This window comes from Gasterosteus aculeatus, chromosome 2, assembly GCF_964276395.1.
Source record: "Gasterosteus aculeatus chromosome 2, fGasAcu3.hap1.1, whole genome shotgun sequence".
In the NCBI taxonomy this organism is placed as follows: Eukaryota; Metazoa; Chordata; class Actinopteri; order Perciformes; family Gasterosteidae; genus Gasterosteus; species Gasterosteus aculeatus.
In genome coordinates this window covers 18,973,511-18,997,862 of record NC_135689.1, presented here as the reverse complement: position 1 = coordinate 18,997,862, position 24,352 = coordinate 18,973,511, and the positions used below count along the sequence as shown (strand labels likewise).

General features: G+C 44.3%; 2 protein-coding genes across 3 annotated transcripts; one reads left to right on the top strand and one right to left on the bottom strand.

Annotated features, from left to right (window-relative positions):
* Positions 1-234: 234 nt before the first annotated feature.
* Positions 235-19,936, bottom strand: LOC120828900 (U8 snoRNA-decapping enzyme). 2 transcript variants are annotated; one of them, XM_040192575.2, is made up of 5 exons: positions 19,840-19,936; positions 3,347-3,478; positions 3,140-3,180; positions 659-905; positions 235-573 (listed from the first exon to the last, which is right to left on the bottom strand). In XM_040192575.2, exons 2-5 carry the CDS (start codon positions 3,476-3,478, stop codon positions 304-306), a joined length of 690 nt encoding a protein of 229 aa, XP_040048509.2. In that variant the 5' UTR covers positions 19,840-19,936; the 3' UTR covers positions 235-303. The 2 variants fall into 2 exon arrangements, with proteins under 2 accessions (XP_040048509.2, XP_040048508.2); XM_040192574.2 differs by lacking the exon at positions 19,840-19,936 and adding an exon at positions 4,594-4,677.
* gss (glutathione synthetase) lies at positions 4,170-11,751 on the top strand. Its single transcript, XM_040192573.2, has 13 exons — positions 4,170-4,433; positions 5,443-5,575; positions 6,240-6,385; positions 6,501-6,576; positions 7,090-7,229; positions 8,228-8,344; positions 8,435-8,515; positions 8,742-8,819; positions 8,927-8,996; positions 9,526-9,720; positions 9,860-9,941; positions 10,071-10,260; positions 10,535-11,751. Exons 2-13 carry the CDS (start codon positions 5,444-5,446, stop codon positions 10,656-10,658), a joined length of 1,431 nt encoding a protein of 476 aa, XP_040048507.2. The 5' UTR covers positions 4,170-4,433; position 5,443; the 3' UTR covers positions 10,659-11,751.
* Positions 19,937-24,352: the final 4,416 nt, after the last annotated feature.

Sequence of the window (24,352 nt, the reverse complement as noted above, 5' to 3'; positions counted from 1 at the left end):
GTGCTGCCGTCTTTCAATCTCGGTGGTTGTGGACTACCACGAGGTGCTCGTGCATTACGGTCTAAGGTGGAACTGCAATGCCACGTCTTCAATGGTACTGCTTGCTTCTTATTGATGCCTGTCATTCTGCATTGGCAAGATTTTGATGTGCATCAAAATTTAAATGAAAGTTTTGATATGTGTGTTACGGTTGCGACAGACATGTTTGAAATCGGCAACAGGAATAAAAAGAGATAGCGAAAAAGATTTTATTTGCATTCATGTGAAGCATTCGAACAGTTTGATGGACGAGGCGATTATTAGTCACCCAGTGTGTGCAGGACTGTGATGGGGCAAATTCGTCTTTCCCTCCACTGGCGCGAGGGCGGCCCGCAGCTCTTCTGCGGCACGCGCCTGTATCTTTAGCGAGCGAGCGAGGGCCTCCCGCAGCTCCTCCGGGGCGACCAGGTGGAGGCGCAGCAGGGTGTGGAGCAGCTGGAAGCGGGCGTTGCCGACGAACGAGTGCGAGAGGAAAGATGCAAGTCCTCCTCCGCCTTTGGTGGAGTGGAGAGGCACTCTGACCATCCCAAGGACCTGGAGAGAGAGTCCAACAGGTGATGAGGAACACAAGAACAGATTAATGGCCGCAACCGGTCATCCTAGAAGGAAAAGGACACACCTCCTGACCATGATCCGTTGCCGTGGTCACGGCGGCCGTCTCCACCGCCCTAATCTGTCCCTCCTCCATCTTCTTTGTGTAGAAGTGAGTGATGAGTCGGGGGGAGGTGGAGGAGGCCGGGGAGGAAGCAGGGGCAAAGCAGGAGTCCATGTGATCCTCCTCGAGTATCTGAAAGGCCACGCCCAGCTCCTCCAACAACTCCCTACCGAGCCCCGCCTCCAGGGACTCCTCCGACAGGTTGACGAATCTGAGGCGTTGGAGGGCGGGGGTCAAAGGTCAGGACCAGAGATGAGTAGACGCACAATGTCGACTCCTCGCGCTGATTAAAAAGCTCATCAGATTTTTAAAACCTACAATTACTTGGCTGAGATGACCCCGAGCCTTTGCAAAGACACAGTATATTAAATGAAGCGTCAAGTTAGAGACGGGGCAAAATGGTCACATTGCGTCTAACGCATTGCTCGTTCGTACGGAGCAGCCCAAACACAAACACTTCTTGTTCCTGGAACCATTGAGAGACGTCTTTCTCCGCGTTCACATACTTCTGGTCTGTGGACGAATAGTACTTTTAGCTTCTGATGTTTGCTAACTGAGTGAAATGAACTGAAAGTGTCTGAGTGGCGGCCCGGCGGTAACCTCCAGTTTTGCTGACGGGAAAACATTGCGGGACTTTCTTTAAAACCTGGCATTTAATTTCTCAGACATCACCTCATCACTCCTCGGCATATCAACTATATTAAGATCCGTTCATGGTTGCAACATGGCGACTGTATTACAAGATGGCAAAAGCCGAATAGCCAAACTCAAGGCTTGTAAACTGCTGACCACAATGCGTAACGTCACAATGACTATGACTACTTCTTGTACAGTCTGTGGTTACAGTCGACCATCCTTTACCAAAGAAAAGCTGTTCCACATTCCTGTTCCTATGGCCACGGTTAAAGCGCCCAAAGTTTCTGCCGTCACTTCCCTCCTCAACTCAAACGAGAAGAAGTGATGGAAATACATTGTTTGTTACTGATTGACCGATGGCAGCCCTTCTTCTTCTTCTTCTTCTTCTTCTTCTCCTCTTGAGTTTGATGTTGTTTACTTCCATATTGGAAGAATTATATTACCACCAACATCCAATGGAAGGTCCCTGAGTGCTTAGCATGTCTTTTAGCAAAAATATCTTGATTTGCTTGAAAGGTGATCTGAAGTAATAAAGTGTGTGACATTGACTTGCTGCGCCGTGTCCGGACGCTACACGTCAATTCTTAGCAGGTTTGCACTATATAGGCTAATATTTAAGCAGAGTGGCCATTCTTTTTAAATGCTAGCAACATCATGCTAATCACGCACACAAGATTAACAAGCGTATGTTTAGCAGACATAATGTTACAACATGTTTACCGCCTTTGTTTAGCCTGTTAGCATGCTAATATACTGCTTCGGGAATGATTCCAGAAATGATCAGGAAATGAATCAGCAATTTTTTTGCTCTCCGGTTTAAAGCAAATGGGTTTCTCGAATTGGTTTTTGGGGGGGTCGATGCACAAGCTGGAGATAGCTAGTTAAACAGATAGTTAACATTTTGATCCAAGAAGGCTAAAAGTGGTCACTAAACGCCGTCACGCCAACTGGTCGCCTTTACAGCCTCGTTGAGTTATCTGACTCTGATCGGCTCATGTTGGTCTCTTGTTAACGTCTGCCGATTGCATTCACAAATAAGACAGCTGGGATTTGTGAAGACTATATTTACAAAACATTTAATGGGATTACGTTGATCCTGTAGGTAAACCACCCATGTCTGAAACAAACTAACCCGTGATCCATCCCCATCTCAAGCATTTGTCAGCATTTGTGATTTTTAACTGAAAATTACATTCCAAACACAGAGTTTGATTAACACGTACGGGCGCACGTATCGAATCAATTCTTGTATGTATTAAACAGTTAGTGTGCAAATGTTCTTCTATACTGACTGCAAACAAGTAAAGTAATACAATTAGACAACATCATCCAATTGTATTACTTTACTTGTATCCGATATGCATTGCATGGAAATTGGGATAGTGCTGCGTCTGATTATTGTTTTGCATACATAATGTTTTTTTTCAGGATTTTCTTCTCACTGTGTTACATAATTTCACTGTGTTGGCGAATTTCTGGCAGAAACTACACTAAACCGCAGACACAAAAGGCACAATTGATTCATATTGAGCTGTGTACTGAAAAAGCATGTGTAGTATTTGTAATTTATTTTATCGCACGATAAAGGCATCTTACAGAATAACCTTTCAAGTGTATTTTCTCATATGATCAGTTCGTCTTTGTTGTTTGAGTACTCCAATGATAATGGTGTTTGTTCTGTGCTGCACGGATGTATATCTTTTGACCGAAGTTATCTCAGGAGAAAAGAGAGAAACTAAGAAACTTGTGCTAAATGTACCTGTGCTCATAAAAAGATTTTTTTCTTTAGAACATCAGAAAAAAACTCACCCTCCAGGAAAACCAAGAAGACCGTCAAAGCGCATCTGCATCTGTGGAAGTAAAAGAGGCTGTTATACACAGACACACACACACACACGCACACACACACACACGCACTGAGACACAAACAGGAGTGGAGTTTTCTGTACAAACAATACAAAACACTGTACATGAGTTATTATGCATGTAGAAGCACACACTGTGACTTTTCCTCACCAGTACGATATGTCGGATGGGGATGCTCCCAAACAGCAGAGTATTTGTGTCACAGTAGAGCATCACGTGGCACGCGTGCCTGCAGCCTGAGCACGCCAACGCCTCGGCCCTCGACAGCTGTCCGCTCGCCATCTACATGCACGCAGACAGACAACAGGGCAGAATTTCACAGGCACATTTCAGGGTTGCTGAATCACTCTGGCCCCTTGTCAAGTGCTGTTAGACTTGATTTATTTCTGTAATTCCCCAACGGTCCCTAATATGCTGGGTTAACAGACCTGACTGAACCCTAGCTTGCAGGGCCTCTAGGTTTGCATACATTAAAGCTTATGGAAGGGCCTGCTGAAGAAAGAAGCTTACAGGAAGAGCTGTGTGATTTAATAACGCTATGGCTCCCTCTGCTGGTGAGTAGTGGGCTAACACGTAGGGGAATCCCTGCATGCACTGAGCGTTCTTATTGGCATTTGCAGTATGTTGGCCAATTGCAAACCTCTTTAAATTTAGAATAAATTTACTGCATACTTCTTCATATATCTACATATGCGTTCTCTTTATCTGTACTTAAGTGTGAAACTAAACTTTCCCTTATAACGAAGATTTTTTTTAGATGTCTGCGGTCCGAAACACACTTGACGTTATATAATGAATATGTATATCTCCTCATAAGCCACGCACATTGCTTGAGGCATAAATATCTCTGTCGACGAATATATTACTAAGCTTTCCTTGTATAGTCCCGGGAGAACTTCAGTCCAAAAAATGCTGTCTCATTCCTCAGTCAGCATTTAACGTCAGATACGCGGCACAGATTGTGGGGTTGGACCGGACGTTTACCGTTTCTGTGACGTTCAGAGCCCTTATTGGCTGAACAAACTCGGACTGGCCAATAGGAGGAATCCTTCCCGACTGATCGGAACCGGAGGTTAGCGTATGTATGGGATTCTGACTGCAGCGGCTGCATAATACAGTATATTTTCCTTTGAAAGGTGGTTAACAGAGACTGTTAACGCCGACTCCAACATTGTTCCTGTGAGACTTAAAGAGCAGAACCTGACAGACGGACTGCAGACAGCTGCTAAGCGGGAAGGTATTACTAGGAACTATTAACAACAGACTACCGACCACATTGATTGGCAGGGGTTTTTGTTTCTAATTTATGCCGAATGTTCTATATCTCACGTTCTACATCTATCATGCTCACGCGCTACACTTCCTTGTGTCTGACTCGCAGGTTAGCGTCAGCTTACCGGTGTTACGGTTCAACGGGCGACCCGGTTAAACCGCGACAGCTGTTGGAAATAGGAAGAGAACACGTAGCTGTCCTTGTGAATGCCGGATTGTTTATTTTCAATTCTCAGTCCTTATTTATACATTAAGAGACATGCATACCGGTTTACACATTGGATATTATTTTGAGGACTCGAGTTCCAGGCGCCGACCGATGTTGAAACAGGAAAGAAGCGAGTTGCCCTTCGTTTTGAAGAAGTTTGTTAAAAAAGAACTGCCTGTTTTTGCCCAAACATGTTTGACATGGGATATCTCGCACAGGAAAAACAATACACGCTATTTAAAAGGAAGGGCAACTCGCTCCTTTGTGTTGTCTTCCTATTTTTTAACAGCTGTCATAACTACGACAGCAGCCGACGCTTTCTGCTCGTAGTCGCCGGTTAACAGGGTCACCTGTTGAACCGTAACGCCGCTCAGTCAGCTGTCATATTCATTATATCTTCTTTATATCCCAACAATATATATATATATATATATATATATATATATAAACAATGCTTGTATGTATTCATATGTACACACATTATTGTATTGTTATGCATAACTTATTGTTGTCATTAATATTTTAGTTATAGTAGTACTAGTATTGACATAGAAGAGGTATTTCCAATGTAGTTCTACAGGTATACCAAAAACTTAATTGTAATCTATAACAGAAAGGTAACCTCAAAAGGAATACTCAAAAAACAGATTTGGACCATGTTACGATTCCCAAATGAACTGGCAAATATAGAAATTTGCTGACTCATGCCAAGCAGCACTTGCACTTATGTCCTTGATGTGCTGTGACGTCCTATTTCCCCCATCAGAATGGCCCAGGGGATGCCAGACTACATCACGATGGACCGTGCGCTGATAGCGGACTTGGCAGAGGTGGCAAAAGATGAAGCACTTCTGCAGGGCGTCCTCATGAGGATCCAAGAGGCCTCCAACTCGTCGGAGGTATGCTGTGAAAACCCTTCGTAGTCCTACGCTCATTTCGATGATATTACACGTAGCCCATTGTAAAGAAAAAAATGGACCTTTCTTGTTATTAGCTAAACGTAGAGGCTTAATTACACACAGAGCGCAACGACTATCAACAATGTGCACAAAGGAAATACCTGTCGCAGCAATCCAGCAAACAAGAGAACCGTTGGTGCGATTATGTGTCTGATAAATCAATGTTTTTGTTATTTTGTGGGAGGGAAAACAAACCTGTATCCAACCCCAATGTTTGTTAGACCGGCACACCGCCTGAATGTCCATGCAAGATTACTGAATCAATATCCAGCAAATTGCTTAAACGTCTATTTAGCTGAAAATGCGGCGGAAGAATGTACAGCACTCTATACACAACTGCTCGTTAAGCAGTTGTGTATTTTTGTGATGTGACAAAGGGAGCGGACATGATTCCACGGTGCAGCTTTTGCTGCTACAACAGGCGCGGTCAAAGGGAAGTCACGCCTGGAATTTGTGCGCCTTTAGGTCTGTGGATTAGTGGCAGCTTGTTATCGCGCCGGCGGCTGTGGTCAGCGGCATGTTTGGCCCACGCGCCGGTTTTCATTCCACCGCTTGAGTTCAGAGATGCATTTTGTCACCGGTATCGACTTTGTTTGCATTTCAGCTGGTGACGTACGCTCCGTTCACCCTCTTCCCCACGCCTGTGCCCAAGGCCGTGTTCCTCCAGGCGCTGGCGGTGCAGACGCACTACAACACGCTGGTGGACCGCATCAGCCAGGACCCGGACTTTCTGCAAGAGGCTCTAGCCAGGTACAAGATACCAGCGAACACACGAGAGATCACAACCTAGCTACGTTCCCCCACGCAACATTCTAATAAAGTGTCCTTTCAGGCTTTTAACAGGGTGATATTCTTTGTTTTTTAGCACCATTGAAGTGGACGATTTCACTGCAAGGTTGTTCAGGATCCACCAACAAATCCTCAAAGAAGGAAGAGCTCAGGTATCTGGCCTTCCAGTGAAGATAGTCTGTCGTTTTGGCGTCTGAGGCTGCGTGATTCTAACGCAACACCAGTACATCACAAACGTTTATTAAAACACTTTATTCTGCCAAAAGGTTTTTACCAAACAAGGAGAAATAAATCTCGCCCATGTCCCCATATATCACCGTAGTGTAACTGACTCAATAGCTAGCTAGCAATGTCATGTTTTGTGAAGGAATACAGAGAAGGAGAAGTGCAATTCTGACCCCCCCCCCCCCCTCTCTTACATAGTGACATCATACAGTATGTAACTATAATTTATATAGTTCAGAATAGAAATATGATGCGGCAGAATGCGAGCTTAACTGTGGACAGACAGAGATTCACACGCACCGAAGGAATCATACGACGCAATAAGCCCGGCGCCATTGGCTCAATTAAAGGCCTGCACATGGTCTTGGCTCAATGACACCAGTGTGCCCTCATCATTGCCTTTAAGTAGTTTGAGTGTGGTTCCTCGGCCTCCTTTCCAGTCCATCGTGCTGGGTCTCAATCGGTCCGACTACATGCTGGACCAGGCGAAGGACGGGTCGGTGTCTCTGAAGCAGGTGGAGATCAACACCATCGCTGCCAGTTTTGGAGGTCTCTCATCACGCACGGCGGATGTTCACCGGTAAGACGTCATTAACTTTATTAACCCGTAGACTGTGCTTCATTTAATAAGCGCGAGCTCCGACAACAGTAGCCCCTGCAGGTCCGACTCAAAAAAGAAAAAAGAAGCAAAAACAAATGGGACAAAGTAGGCAAAATGTATTAATACTTACAGATACAATACTTTCACAGACAAAAGTCAAAAGTGCTCAACAGTTTGTATTTGCATTATTGACTTTTCATGTGTGCCTGGATGAAATTGTGTGAAGAATTTATAGAGGCTTCTCTCTCATAGATAAATAGGACTTTTATTTTGAAAAGTTAAAAGGTATCACCGATTCGTTTTGTGTGAATCTGAACTCGACAGTTTGGCTATGGTATTTATGGTATTTAAAAAGTTGAATGGACCCGTGCGAGGCTAGTGCTCTTATGACGGTGATACTTTGCCCCTTTTCTTGAATGTACTTTCACCCAAAGGAAGAAAATAAAGGAGTCATTTCACCAGCAGTCAGTCTTCATGTACAGGATCCGCTACAAACATGTTTGACCTGAGTACCTGACATGCTGCAGGGATCTGAGGGTGGGGGTGGTGGGGGACATCTACTGGTTCTACTGGCTAATCTTACCTGCAAACTACACTTACCAGTTAAAAGCTAGCAAACAGCATAAACAAATAATTGACGAGAACTACACAAAACATTAGAGCAGAAGTCTGTTGCAGATTCTTCATCCGAGTCTTACGTGTATCGCTGAAGTTCACCGATGTTTCATCCAAAGTTGATGCGCGCTGCCCGACCTTTCAGCAAGATGCAGATGTGCTCCCAAAGTCTTATGTGGGAGAACCATGTCGTTTATGCCTGGAGGGAAACCTAAACTTTGTCGTGCAGTGTGGTGGCCCCTTTACGCCGAGGCAAACCACACTGAGCTGTTGCTTTAGCTAGATTAATGAATTCCACTTACGTAGAGAGAGGAGCAGCTGTGGTTTCCATCCCCATACGTGTGCTTCCTCCGGCCCGACAGACATGTCCTGAAGGTGGCCGGTAAACTGGAGGAGAGCCGGCGGATCCTAGACAACGACCCCGCCTCTGGTCTGGCCCGCGCTGTAGCCAAAGCCTGGGAGCTGTACGGATCCCACAGGTAGGAATTAAGGGGACGTTCGTGAGCTTCAGGTCCACCAAATGTCCGGGACAACGTTTACACGCAGCAGTTTGTCGCGTGTCGTTACAGAGCAGCTGTCATGTTCTTGGTGGAGGAGAGCCAGAGGAACATCTTTGATCAGCGGTACATCGAGAGCCACCTGTGGAAGAGGTATGTGTGCGGAGCAGGAGGTGTTAGCGAAGCGCTAAGCCGGTCTCCAATAGCTCCAGGGAAGATGCTGTGTAAACGCTGCAAGCTGGACTGACTGCAGTATGTGGATTCACTTTTAGTTCCCATTACATGGTAATGCCTTAACATAACATAATTAACTATGTTCATAATGCTGGATGGATGGTGTGGAATGCGTCCCAGGTAACCTTCACATTACGTGTTTCAGGAACATTCCCACAATAAGGAAGCGGTTCGACGATGTCAGTAAAACAGGGTCCCTGGATCCGGACAAGAAGCTGTTTGTGTAAGTCTGTTTCTGAAAGGGTGAACGCTGTGCAGTGAATGAAGTGTACTTTCATCGATAAGATGACAAATCCTACTGAGCGTGCATTCATGTTCCTCTCTTTGCAGTGACGGCCGAGAGGTTGCGGTGGTGTACTTTAGGAACGGCTACATGCCTCAGAACTACATTTCCGAACAGGTTCTTCCTCTAATCTTTTTACATTTTATTACACTTATTACAGGTTCTAGTAGTTTTTCCTTATTGACCTTGAGAAGTGCAGTCCAGGTGAACAATGATGTTTAATGCAGACTGCCTTCATGACTCCATCATCACCACCGTTTATGGGGAAGGAAGCACACAACATTCATGTGGAATCATCACTCAACGGGCTATAAAAGACTTAGTGACAGCGTGTAGGATTTTGGGGAATACTTAGTGGGAAATGAAAAAATAAGCACAATTCTGTCATTAATCCTTAATTGTGGTGATTCTGTCAGCTTGGAATGAGCTGGTTGAATTTACCGCCCACAACCGACCAATCAAACGCTGGCCCTAGAAAGAGCCACTGTTCCAATGTATCCAGCAGGAAGTCGGCCTTTACCTTAAAAGGAAACCACCAAGTGTGTGCACATGTTCAGACGGCTGAATGCAGCAGCTGGCGGGTCAGAAGTAAAAGTGTGTGTGTGTGTGTGTGTGTGTGTGTGTGTGTGTGTGTTTTGAATGGTAGACTTGGGACGCTCGTCTCCTGATGGAGCGCTCCGTGGCCGTGAAATGTCCGGACATCAGCACTCACCTGGCCGGAACCAAGAAGGTCCAGCAGGTGCTCGCCAGGCCGGGAGTCCTGGAGAGGTTCTTCCCCGACCAGCCCGGCGTAGTGGAGCAGATCCGAGCGACGTTCGCTGGCCTCTACACTCTAGACATGGTGAGAAAACACGGCGTCTACGGAGCCACAGTCGTGTTGGAGCAGCGTGGAGGGTGGAGGGGGGGTGGAGGAGGGGTGGGGTCTTGCTTTGCCTTCATTCATGAGCTAGATTGACTTTGTTTTCTGCCGTGGTCTTTAGGGGTCAGAGGGAGATAAAACCGTAGCAATGGCTTTGGCAGCGCCGGACCAGTTTGTCCTGAAGCCTCAACGAGAAGGTGGAGGTAAGGTGCAACCCCACCCTCCCCTAAAAAAAGGGCCCATTGGCCACAATTTTTCAAACCAGGAGAGTTTGATACAAGACAGATAACAGTTCCCGGGTGACCGTTTCTTGCCCGTCCTCGTCTCTCCAGGGAACAACATCTACGGAGCGGAGATCTGCCGTGTCCTGCAGGCAGCAGAGGGCAGCTCTGAGAGGACGGCCTACATTCTGATGGACAAAATCCAGCCCGCCGCCGTGCAGAACTACCTGCTGAGACGAGACGGCCCTCTGGAGATCAGTAACTGCCTCAGTGAGCTGGGGGTGTTTGGAGCTTACGTCAGGTGTGTGACCCCTCTGTCGTTGCCACAGAATGCTTTGTGCGTGAAGTGAAGATGGGATCTCCAACGCAACTTTTTCTGTGCTTTTTAGGGAATTTTAGAAAAAAGAGGGTTGTTGTTCATTTCTCCTTCTCAACTTGCTATAGTGCCGAGCACGAGTAGAACCCCCCCCCCATACACACGGCTGCAAAGGCTTTCCGGCTAAATTTGCTGTTTTCAAAACTCAATATGTCATCCACGTGAGTTTTCACCTCACCTTCACCTTGTTTTGTCACAGGCACGGCAAAGACATGGTGATGAACGAGTGCGCGGGACATCTGCTGAGGACCAAGAGCTCCGAGCACTCTGATGGGGGCGTGGCAGCGGGCGTGGCCGTGCTTGACAACCCTCTACTTGTCTGAGAACCCCCCCCCCCCCCCCCCCCCCTCCTCCTGCATGGGTGCCGTCACGTTTTCGTCCGGCTTCGAGCAGCGTGATATCGTGACACGAAGCGGACATTCCATCAGGATTCCTCCGGATGTGTTGACGTCGTCTCCGGCTCGGAGGCTGTGGCCCATGTGGGGATCATGACAACCTCGTTTTTAGATGCTGCTCGAGCATCATGATCCAGACTAAATACGATATTTCCATACGGGGACCAGGACCGGTCTATGATGCCATTCCATTTAGAACTCCTCTTCCATTTCTGACTTTCTGTTATGGGGGGAATTGGATCTTATTTTGAAGGTTTCTGAAGTTCACAGCTCGTGACAAAATTAAACTCAATGTTGGCAAAAAGTAGAAGAGTTAAAGAGCTGAAGTTGAAGTTCAAGCGATTGCCTTTATTTGAACTGTTAATATTACTTAAACTGTGCCAAGTGCTGCTTGTTTTTACAATCAAGACAACAAAAAAAGATGATCTGCACGATGCAGATGGATCCTGTGATGGATCCCCGGGAATGAAATTAACTCATGAAAGATCACATGATGCATCGAGTGAGAGGAATTCTAACGCTGCCCTTCTCCTGAAAGAATATGAAAATGTGTGTGTGTTTATACCGTGTGTGTCTGTGTGTGTGTGTATATATATATATATATATATATATATATATATATATATATATATATATATGCGCACAGGAAGTAATAACACTAATGCCTAATAATTATTTGAATACGAAAAATATATATTTAATTTTAAAAAAATAAAGCAACTGATCAGCCAATTACATCACCACCTAAAAACCTAGATTTTTAGTGTGTTCTTTTGGGCTACTCGATTACACATTTCCCTCTTTATTTTATGATGTCTGTAGGTTTCTATTTAATTTGCCTCAAGTTTGATAATGCATATATTGCATAAAAACCTAAAATTATAATTCTCTCTCATTGTACGCACATTGTCTCGTCATCCTTGTGGGTAGGTTTTTTGCTGATATCTGGAGTATTTCCTTTCTACCTTTTTTTATGTCTTAAAATATATATAGTCCACATAATAAATATGTTTAGAAGAACCATGATTCCTCTTCTTGAGTAGCACTCCAGTTTCATTCCCAGGCACATTCTGAAATATTTTACAAAGAATTTTGTTGTAGTGTTTTCAGTTCTGTTCAACTTTTTTCTGTGAAATGTCTTTGCATGTTGGGTCTTTTTGCTCCCCGGGGCCTAAAATCCTTTCAGCAACGGCTGAGCTTAAATCCTGACAGCACAGAACCATTTTAGTGGAAACATTTCATTGACTGATTGAGGCTGGGTTTCTCCAGGAAAGGGTCAACTCTTACACAAAAAGTAAATGCCTCAATTAAAACATATACGTACAAATTACAAAGTTAAGTAAAAATGTAAGTATCACAAGCAAAAATCAACTTAGTTTTTATTACATTACACTATTTGCTGTTTGGTGGTTTAGACTTGTGGTTTTTAAAAAAGAAACGAAAACGAAACCAAAAGTTCTGCAACGCAAATGTCATTCTGGGAATTTTTACTTGTTGGTCAATAGTTTGACCCCTTCAAACTTCAGAAAGCTATTTAAACAGACTCTTCTGGTAAGTCATGATAGGAAATCACTCTACTTACACTCACAAACATCCGAGACATGATTTAAGGGCCCCCAAGTAGACACAGTGCTTTATTGTGAAGGGTCAAAAGTCACCAGGGCCGGGAATCACTCAAAAATTTTTATAACAGGATTTCACATTTTTAATGTTAAATCTTACATATATCATTAAGATACTAGATATGTGGTGGATTAAAAATATATATTACGTAAATAACATTAAAACAGAATAGAAGTATGAAGAATAAAAACAGGGAAAGTCTTGTACATGCAACTTCTAAGTTACATGTGAGTTACATCTCACCAGTGCCATGCGGTGAGGTTGGTGGCTCTCAAGTCAGATTCACAAATATATGAATTCAACAAAATAGCATAAATTCACCATTCGATTGGCTGCTTTCTGGTTGTTTCATGTCCTGTATCGTACATTCATTCCTGCCTGAGACAAATCATTCACGCTACTACAACACAGTTACGCTGCTGCTTGTTCGTCTGTTAGATCTTTGCGCTATTGTTTTATTAATTAATTAAATCTAATATCCTTGTCCCTGTTTTGTATATATTGTGCATTTTAATATACATATTTAAATTTACCTGTACATACGAATGCTACTGAAGCGAGAAAAAAAGCCCCCTGCCGCATCGATATAGAAACTATTGATCAATCAACAGAACTTATATTTTCTTATCAAAATAAAGTAGCTTGCAGTTCCAAAATCCCAACACTGGGTGGCGTTAAAGGCTAAGGCATGTTAAATCCCAGTTAAAAACACATCGGCTGATCTGCAGAGTTCATAAGGTAACCAAGGCAACGCTTTTCAGGGATTATGTGCACGTCAGCAGTACATGCGCATGCTGCCGCATTTTCAACTTTCAAAAGAAGTTCACTACAAGCGAGCTCATGTAAAGGAGACACAGTTACGGCTCGGGTCCAGAAAGCTGTGCAGCTGACGTCGCTTAACTGTTGACCTCTGGTTTCACTCAGGACATGAACAGCAGTCCGCCTCGACCTGTTTTCAAGTCGTGGTGAAGGTCACGCTTTACACTTCACCGCCACCTGCACGATCAGATACACGCTTTGTGGACAAGGGAGCGGCTGTGCGACACATTTCATTTCCTGTCCGCCGTTATTTTTGCTGCCTGCTCTTCCCTGTGGGCCGTTAGGTCAATCACCCCTTGCAATCTTGGCATTTACACCTGTTCTCTCTCTTACATAACGTCAAACACCGATCTACACCCAAACGCTACCACTGTTTTTTTGTGCCTTCTTAGCGATTAGCACATTTTTGTTGCTGACTTGCAAGAGTGACACTTTCCGGTAAAGCGGCCCGGGTCATCAAACAGAGACAAGGGGTCACTGTCAGCAGCGAGCGTCAGCACGGGAGAATCTCCCGCAGGAAACGCTTCTGCTGCCAGTGCAGCCACAGACAAATACCTCTGTGTTTTGGTCCCTGAAGCTGTCTTCCCGGAGGGAGGGTGAATGTGAGGTTATTGGGAAGTGGGAAGTTTGCCAGTTAGCCTGGTTTACATTTGTCAAATACGGATCGCCTACTTTAAAAGGGGAACATCAGAAAGTTCAATCTATATTTGTGAAGTCACTCAAAACGGTGCGGAGCTGCTCCCCGGACAATGAATGGGAGACTTTCTGGTAATATATATTATTTAATACCCAAATTAACGGGTACCTCGTTGTGAGACAGAATGTACCTACACACTAAGCACATTCCCCTCTCTCTATAACGGATTTGTATCTCAGCCGGGAGGATCTTTCGGTTTATGTGTTTGCACGGGTGAGTGAGCGAGTGATCCTGCACCTCTAAGCTGCCATTTCCCTTCAACAAACGGCATCACCATTTGAGCGACCTGTTATGGCTGCCTTGCTCAAGGACCCGCCTGCTGATTCACACTTTCTAAGAACACCTCGTAATTTCTCTTTTATACTGCGACGGTTGAAGCGACAAAACCACCAACAGCTGCTGTTTTATATCAGTAGCAATCTAACAAAATAACATGCTGACTTTACGTCAATTATTATAACTTTGTTTTGTCATTCACAGATATATGCAATGCTGACTGCTGTGTAATGTATGTGTTGATACAATTCAATGTCGAGCCCACGTGTGTGTGTGTGTGTGTGTGTGTGCTTCATAACAGCTAACTAGCGTTTAGGGGCCGTCATAATGGCCTGCAGTGTGGCGCATCGTAATTACCTGAATCCACTGATATGATGGCACATTTGCCTGAGTTTGCATATTTAAATCGTCAGCCGGTGTGGACAGTGGTGGGGAAAACTAACTGCTTCTTAATTTACATTTTTGCAGTCAGCATAAGAGAGTTCAGCAGAAATTCCCTCATATGTTTTCTCTTGATATCCCAGCTGCAGGCCAAACATTCGCACTGCAATAAGCCTGTTATGCAACTGTTGGCGCACTTAGCCAGTGACCTCTCTCAGTCTCTCTCAGTTTCTCTCCGGAGTGTCAGTACAGCGTGTGTGGATTAGAGTGTTTGTGTGCAGAGTCAAGGGGAAGAGAGTCAGGAAGTGGGTCACGGCACGAAGGAAATGGGTCAGAGTCACCCTGCTCTCCCGCCGAGACGAGTGTTGGGGAGCAGCGACGTCGGAGGGATTTGGACATATGTGTGTGTGTGTGTGTCACTGTAGTTAATCAACAGCAGCTTCTTGTAAAATGCAAGGGGTACGTATGTATACTTATACTCTGGATTTACAAGGACATGTAGGATTTAGTCTTCCCCACCACCTCCGCTACGTCCCTTAAACACCGTCAGTGGCCGAAAAGTGTTCCCCTTGCTCCCATTGTGCCTCTGCTTTTTACATCATCATTGAGACACACTCCCAATCTTCTATTAAGGTAACACAATACAGTTTGTTTTCCTTCCTTGAATGCTCCGAATACGTGTATCTTTGTTAACTTCCATCTAGGGACATGCAGAGTTACTGGCATCCCTCTCAAAGCTGTGCTAAAAATAAAGGCGCCTTCTCCAAACAAACACTTGTGGAGGCGATCTTACGCTAAAACTGGAATGCATCAAAGGAAATCCTGTGTAAAAATAACCTTGTTTTTAGCCATGTTAGGGAGGCCCTTGGGTCAGCTGACCTGTTCAGTCCACCACTTGACTGAAATACTTCAACACCCCCCTGGATTGTCTGCCATTGTACTTAGTGCAGATGTTCATGATCTTCAGAGGATGAATCACGTACCAGCTGTGGCGATCCTCTGACTTTTGAGGGGTTTTAGGGAAATACGCTTTGAATATATTGCCAAGAAATCTGGTACAGACGTAAATGAATTTGAATAATGTTGAAGAAAACTTGACTCAACCACCAGGTCTGTCAGGGGTGCGTGGGAGGCAGGACTCAAATGCAGAGTTTTAACGAAAAACGACTTTAATAGTGAAAAAGGCAAAATAAAGGAAAGGCCAATGGGCAAAAACACTTACAAGTATCGGGGGGAAAAAGGCTGGCAGGAACGAGGAACATCCAGGACAATAGACAATGACGCGACCAGTGACAAGAGACACACACTGCAAACCACTAGGGAGGTGCAGGTGATTGGACACAGGTGGAAACAATCAGACGATCACAGGGGACGACAGGACAAGGCAGGAAGTGAAGCTACCCGCGGACACGAGTGGCAGAAAACTACAAAATAAGACAGCAAGTGAACCACACCGTGACAAGGTCTGAATGTCAATGTCCAAAAAGCATTGATTCAAACTCCAAGAACCTTAGAGAAGAAGTTCAGGTGACCTTCATCTTAAAAACGGATTTTCCCATCAGCCTTAGCTGCACTTTGTGTTTCGCGCTAAATAGTCTAATGTCACCATTCTAGCACTCTAAACTAAGACGGCCAACATGGTGAAGAATGCTAACATGCTAATGGTTAGCATGTTAGCATTGCCGTTGTGCTGCTAGCATGGTTGTAATCTCGGCGAGCTGGTGTCAAATTGTAAAACCCTTTGTTTCCTGCACTCACACAAACACTGATGACTACCTCATGATTCAGGTTTCAGGTTCACATTGCAAAACCCTGTTTATTTGTTCATCACCCGGTGCTCACCTTTGACCCAGATGAAGAATTACCAAATAATCACGCAAGAGTTTGCCATCACTTCACAACAAGAACGTTTCCATGGTAATCTGCTGCCAGATTAGAAGGCTGTTTGCCGGCAGACTCCAGTGAGAGCGAATTATACTGCTCGGCTAAATCAGGATGAAGGCTTGAGTACACTCCTTTTAGATCCGACTCATTATCCCCACATGGTCTGTATGTCTGTGCTCACTGTCACTGACACTACAGTGAGCACACGTTGATATTTGTAGGATTAATACGGGCCTATTCGCACAGTTTGACGTGGAACATCACCCCCCCTTGACGATAAGATCATGTCTGCTGTCGTGAATGGAGCCAGTAACAGTGGAGACAGTGAGAGACCATTTCAACACATAGGAACTCCCATTGACATTCCAACCACAGCACACACACACACACACACACACACACACACACACACACACACACACACACACACACACACACACACACACACACACACACACACAGCTTTGTCTACCTGACTCAGAGGAAGCACAACTAACACACAAACATCTAGCAAGAGTCAAGGTCAGTTCCTGTTTTTGTACCTTTTCAAAGTTCTTCATTACTATAAACTGCTGACCGCATAATCCCCAGTTTCCTCTTCTATTAATGACTTGATTAACAAAGAGTCCGAATGGAAAGTTCAGGGAGGAAAGGGGGGGTTTATGTAACTGATGGTCAGCGGCTACTGACAGCGTCTCCCTACTCAGCAGCTCCTTTCAGCCCGGCTGGAGACGGAAAGACGGCCCTCAGCAGCTCACTGCATTCTTCTATTCCCTGACGGAAAAGGAGCCCATAGAGAAGAGAAGGTGTCGCAAGCAGCTTGATCACCGGGAGGATTCATTAAATATGTGCACGACACAAATATCATTGTTGACAACACAAGGTGGTAAAACCACAGCAAGTTATTTGTTACATTTGAAGGATTATGAACGTGTTTAAGAGGTATGACAGCAACAACATTTTGAGGGTTGTGTGTGAAGGTGGCGGACAGCAGGGACGTGGAGGGGTTGAAGAAACACGGGACTTTTGTAACTTTGGGTGATCTATACCGACGGCTTTATGCCATGTGACGCTACCGTGGAGGAGAAGTGGACGCCGTCAGTAGGAAGTCTCGCATTGGTTTGTCAACTGCTTTTATGAAGGCATGTTGTGGCGCCGTTGCCGTCGCCATCTTGGAATACAGCCCTCACCATGTTGTTGATTTTGCAGCCTATGAAATGAAGTTACCGTACTGGGAATGAGAGGGAATGGTGCAGAGATGTCACATATGGCTCAGACAGTCGCTGGATATGAAGAGTCACTTTTTGCTTAGGAAGGTTCCTAACGGAGTGAAATGCACCGGATCTTTTTCTACACGTCAGCAAGTAGTTTTGTTGCTAACAGCTGACCAAGTTGTTTCCTGGGAAGTCGGTTCATGGGTTTTGATTTGTCTTACATAATAGCAATGCTCAATTAGATATTGCATTGAGTTTCACAATTGATTTAGTCTTGTTAATGCTTGCTAAATACTGCTTTGTGTTTTCCAGATGACAGTGGTGGAGACCTGACGAAGATTTAAAAATGAACCAGATGGAAAAGCCTGAAACACAAATGTCCTGGCTTAATAACTGATTAATTGTAGTAATATATTAAGTAACATATAACCTAGTAAGTTATTAACTCATTTATAAGAAGTACTTATGCATTGTAAGAAAAGAAACGCTACCACTTCCTGCTGTTGATATCACATGACTGCACGTTAACTGTAGTTCTCTAAAAAGAACTTTATTTTTAGCAAGAGAATAATTTCAGTAAGTTTGCACACTGACACCAATTACATGTAGTGCAGTTTGGTCAGTTTAGGCATCCTGCTTATGCTTCGTCAGGGTATTTTTTTCCGTTGTTTCCTAAATGTTCGTTACCCTACTTTTTTATACGTTGTGTTTCACAGACTCCCCGAAACCCGCCTGAACTGTTTTGTTTTTGTCTGGTTGAAAAGAAGAAGAAGAAGATTGAGCTCTTTCCTCTTTGAAACATAAAACCGTCTTTATCGATTGCACGCTCCGGTGCTTGCATTGTTCATCATGCGGAAGCATTGCCACATCCGATTTCTTTATTGGCTTTTCAGGAATGAGGAAGAGTGCGAGGCGATGTCTTTACGGGAAGGCAGCGTGAGGGGGGAGGGCTTGGTGGGAATCCATGTGGGCGGGGAAGCACGACAAATATTAGTTGAGACTGACAGGAAGAGACAAGTAAAAGTGCAAAGGTGGAACACTTTAATTGCATTTGCAGGCTGGCTAATCCCATTTCTGTTTATTTTTGTTACTCATCCAGCCTCTGAATTATCATTATCGCTCTGTTACCACTTGCAACCTCTTGGCAAATGTGATAGTTGTGAAAGAAAAAGGTTCCGCCACAATTATTTTATCTTGGGGCAATCATGCAGTTTGTTCTCTTTCACAACGGCGAAGAGTGACATGCACTCACCCGAGCTCCTTTGCTGAAACATCGGAGGACGCCTGCGTTGCATTTCAGTGTGTGTTTGTATTCTCACTTGCTGACAGACAGGGAGAGCACGCTGACCTTTTCCCTTGAAGGAGGTGGCAGCAGCCGGCGCTGTGTGCAAGCCGTTGAGTCAGCCAATAGGAATGCGGCGTGTGTGTCCCCCCCCCCCCACTCCTTCCTTTTCCTTGCTGAGAGTTAGACGAGAAGATCAATACCACTCTCTTAGGACTTCCAGCGGTATATTTTATCGCTCAACCCGGACACCTCTTCTTCCTCAGTTTTCTCCACCTGCTCCACCTCAAACTCCAAAACTGCATTTCTAGACCACCCTTTGCGCTGTTTCCACAATGTGGACAATATAAAAAGCCCTTTGCGTTTCCTTGGGGGCGACGGCGGGCAGCCGGTGGACATTTATAGGGACAAGAAATAGGAAGACACGTCGCAGGTCCAACACACAGCGCCATGAATGAGGAGCCTTTTTTTCGGGTGGTTTTGTCCCAACCTCATTCTTCCTTCCGAGCTTCCTCGACCTCCCCTTCCCATGACCTTTCAGATTCAAGGCTCCGCTGCCTCCCCCCCCCCCCCCCCCCCCCCCCCACCCTCCCACAGCCTATCAGCTGCTCAGGGAATTAGCAGAGGAGAAAGTCAGGGTCACCCCTGGCTCAGACTCCCACTACCCTGGAAACCCAACAGGCATCCTGAAGACAAACACAGAGCCGCAGCAAGTTCCTTCACTCCCACAGTTCCAAATAAGTCCTGGGAAAAACACTAAAGCAAATAAAAGAGAACTGACTAGTGAGAAGCTTCAGCGGGCCTCGGCTCAGGATTCCTTCCTCGGCTTAACTGGCCTCTGTGCTGGTATGATAGAGGAGAGAAGAACTCGTATCCTCATAACTGGATATTCTTGTCCTGCTAGCCCTAATCGAAATAAATGTCCCAACAAACCTGTTTGTCGAGAACAAGTCCGGGTCCGTTTGCTCCTTCCTTTTGGTCGGTGGGAAAGCAGTTGATCCAAGCCTGGGTTGGACCAAACAACCGAAACCGAGACTGCCTGAACAGTTACAACAAAAAGAGGATTTCATGATAGCACACGTGATGTATGCACGTGAGTAAAAAGAAAGACAAGTCTCGTAACCTACAAGAGAGAACGTGAAGGGAGGTCTTCAGGAATTTGTTTATAATATGGACAAGTTTGAACTGTTCTTTTACGTCAGCTGGTATTGCTTGATGAGAAAGTCTCATGCCTTTAGGAGACAAAGAAAAGCATTTGCATGTTGTGGGAATAACTTGGGAAACTTCAAGCAGAAACATCTGATTAGTCATGCATTTTTGCTGCGCCAGAACATATTCGAAAAGGGCGTTTCCACTATCTCTTACGGCATCACCTCTTCTTCACACAAAGGCGAAAGACACCTTGCGCAAGCATGACAACTATGTTTACTATTGATGAAGGTGCTATGGAATGTAAAACATGTGAATGGAAACGGGCTGTTGTGTAAGTTCACACAGTCAAGTCAAGTGATGATGTTCCCATGTTCTTCTTATAAGAAGATGAACTAACTTGTATCTGACTGCGGTCCTGCAGTCATCTACGTATGCACCAATCTCTGATTCCTATAATCTCTTTCCAGCAATACGGTTGATGTGGGTGGGGTTGCAACACCTTGACGGTGCCTGTGTGCTTATGGAGCCAAACCCCCTTCATACCTCCTGCCCTGACCTCCTCACTCCCTCCGTGTCCGGGCTTGTCAATCAGGGAGTTGTAACACGGCACGGGATGGCCGCGAACGAACCGTGGGAGCGCAGCGCCTGGGTGGGGCGCAGAGCTGTCCGCCCACTCTCTTCACCCCTCTTCTATTCTGTGAATCATTCATAAAAATGATTCACCTTCATGTGGCTACAAGTTGAGAACAAGCAGTGACTGCGTGTCGTCTGAAATTAAGGTGGACAAGTGGAATTTACGCAGGCAGAGCACAACATTCCTACCTAGTGAAGCAACAAACGACATTACACCATAATGGACAAAATGCCGCTCTGCCCAGTTGGAATTCATTCATTTCATGCTGCTGTTTTTTTTCCTTTTGCACTGAATCTTAAGATGTACCGTTATTGGTGCTCCAATAATATTGCATTGCTCTGTGCTCTAGTTAGGATGAAGTTTGCAAAGGATATGTTTGTAAATTAAGACTGTGAGGCCAGTGCAATATTAATTAAGAAAGCATATAGTACAGTTTGACGGGGTAAACACGTCCTTCTGCACATCCAATAAATAGCATTGGCACCAGCTGGTCTGCTTTTTTAATTTTCTTTTTGTGTGTGTGTTCTTTCCTGCTTGGAGAACGACACAGGTGGGGCTAACTGGCATCGCATGGTTATTTAATCCATTATTGTGTTGTTCCCTTTGCGTTGTGTGTTGTAAGAGGCAGAGCCTCCTTAACAGAGATATATGCACTCTCTGACCTTCAAAAGCTTCAATTATTTGAGACGGTCTGGTCTTCAAAAGGTGTTCACATTGCCATTAGTTCTCTGTGTGTTCAATGCAACACCCTTTTAGAGCATTATGATGCAATTTAATATAATATCACAGAGGAGTCTGTAAGAGATAACCCTTTCATAAGATACCATGGAGATGTAGAAACTGGACATCAATGCAAAAATGACCACATAGGCAATGATACACCCATATACGGCGTATGTATACCTTCAGCACTAAATAGGGTATTCAGTTCGTATGAAGATAAATGCTCCAAAAACTGTGGTGAAGGTTGTTTTTCATGCAGTATTGAATGTATAGTATCACTATCATTCCCATAATGGTAAACTAGTATTACAAGGCTTAATCATGGTTCAATTCTTAGCAATTGCTATTCCATGATGAATATTATTAACCTTACACTGTAACAAATTGCTGTAAATTTACGGTGCATTTCAACGGTATCTTACAGTATGTATAATAACTGTAACATACAGTTAAATTTCCATCCCTTGCTTGTAAATTAACGGCCAATGTCATGAATAAACAGATAAAGCTGTCAATTTACAATAACAGCAGACTACCGTAATTCAACTGCATGTTACATATATTTTATGAAGTGGTGGAAATACACATACAAGTGCGGTGAATCACGATCTACATCTGTTGTAGGTTAATGTATGGAAGCCCACGTCAGCCACTGAAAAACAGGTCCTGTTACTATACATGCAGCTGTCACTTTTATCCAAAATGCCCATGGTTTGACATAAACTTATGTGGAGTATTTGGAGGTTAGGTGTCTTGCTCAGGGACACTTCAACTTGGTATAGGGAGCAGGATTCAAACCACCAACCTTGCGCTGCACAGCACACGCTCCCTATCCCATGCGCCGCCTTCGCTGTCGTTTCAGTGGCTGGAATGTAAAGATTATAAATATTTTTTTAAAGTGTTCATTGCCTAAAAGTCATTTGAGTGTTAATCGTGACCGACTGCTCCTGAACGTGACGTCAGACGTGTAATCTCAGTTCATCCAGAACACCTGTCAGTGCAGTTCAACATTGGAGTAGTTTCGGAGGAAGTGTTATTTGCCTAGCATGATTAACATTCTCTTTCCTTACATCTTGTTGTCTTCCTCAACTTTGTAATTTTAATATTTTTCAGTGAGTGTTTCTAAATATTTTATTTTGGTTTTTTTTACAGAGGCACTGGATTAAGGACGCCAGCCGCTTGCTGGGGTCAATTGAAAGTGTTCCATAGCGTATTGTTGTACAAATGCCGAACATTTCTGTCTTAAAGGCATCTAATAAACTCCAACCACTATGACCGAAATGAGTTTGGTTGTCTTTCTTTAATTTGTGGGGAATTAAATGCAAAAGTATACGGTTATAAGTAAACGGTAACTTTCTGGTATTTATAACACAAAAACAGTAATCGTATGGTAACAAACTGTAATCCAATACACAACAACATACCGTATATTACGGTAGGGCACTGTAAATAAAACAGTAAGTTACTAGCGTCGACTGACAGTAAATGGCAGTTAATTCACAGTAAAATTGGTTCAAGTTTACGGTAACATACAGTAATCCATTTTATGGTAACATTGTGTAAAAAACATTTACGGTATTATACCGTAAAAAAAACGGTAAATACCTGGCATCCTTGCTGCCAGTAAAATACCGCTAATTTACGGTGACATTTTTTAGAGTGTAGATTAACCTCCTCCTGTTTGGATGAACACGTAAAACTAGAGATTGAAACTATGAACTCATGTTTACAGAGAGTTAATCAAGAGAAAAGTCATTTTCTCATAGACTTCTGTATGTGTGACTCATTTTGCAAGTTTGAGACACTTCTGTGCAGCACACACAGCCTCTTCCTGCTGTATTGGTACTAGTATCCCTTTAATGTCGCTGCTGTTACTAATGGCATTGTCCCTTTTTAAACCGTACTCAACCCAACTAAAAAAACAATGTTTTAAGGTTATAATTGGCTAATGTGGTGACCATCCAACTGCCATTTTGGGATCTAGCATGAACTACGTACCATATCTCAGAAAAGCTCTGGAAAGAGGCGAATGTATTATTCCTTGCCAATATAAAAAATATATATACAACCCATCTCCTCCATTATGAAGATATCTGGATCCCTTGTGACCATCGGCAGCTTGTGGCCATTTACCCACCTTGAACCACGACATCACCGTGGGACTCATTCCTCTGTGAAGTGATGGAAACTGCGAGCTGATCTCTGGAAAACCTCTTTTTCTTCCTCAGATGCGTAATAGGATTGAGCATAGCAACGAGGAAGGCCCGACAGTCTGGTCCCCCCAACACACACCCACAAAAGGGACAACTGGAACATCGTGTTGCTCCGTGAGGAGGCGGTTCAGTTTGATCTTTTATTGGAGAATCGCACCCTCACTTCTGCTGGAAAAGGTGACACAGACGGCGACTGGCCAGCAGCCATCATTCCCTTCATGTGTGTATTTGTGTGTTTGTAAATCTGACGTGTTGTAAATATGCAGCCACTACTTAATATCAGTATTAGTTTTCATGATTGTGATGTTGCATCAATTTTCTGAAAAAGAACAATCCAGAGTCGAACTATGGGAAGTGTTTTCAGGAACTTCAGTTACTGATGGTTCTTTCTGTTGTCTTTCTACGACCTTTGCAACAGACACAGCAACAAACGTTGGAATAACCCCTAAAAAGTTCTGCATTACGACAGACAGGCCAATCGGAGCCTTCGTCCCATCAGCTGGAAGTACACAGACGATTGATGCCTGAGAGCAGAACATGTCCTTGTGTAGCACTATGCAAAGAAACTATATTGCTAAATGAAAAGAAATTGAAGTTGAAGAATGAACCAGTTGTGTATGATAATAACTGAGGCACGTCACCCCTGCAGCACTGATCTCACACAGACTGTGGATCCCAGTTTAAGACCAAATCAAAGTGGGTACATTTTACTCCTAAGTAAGTA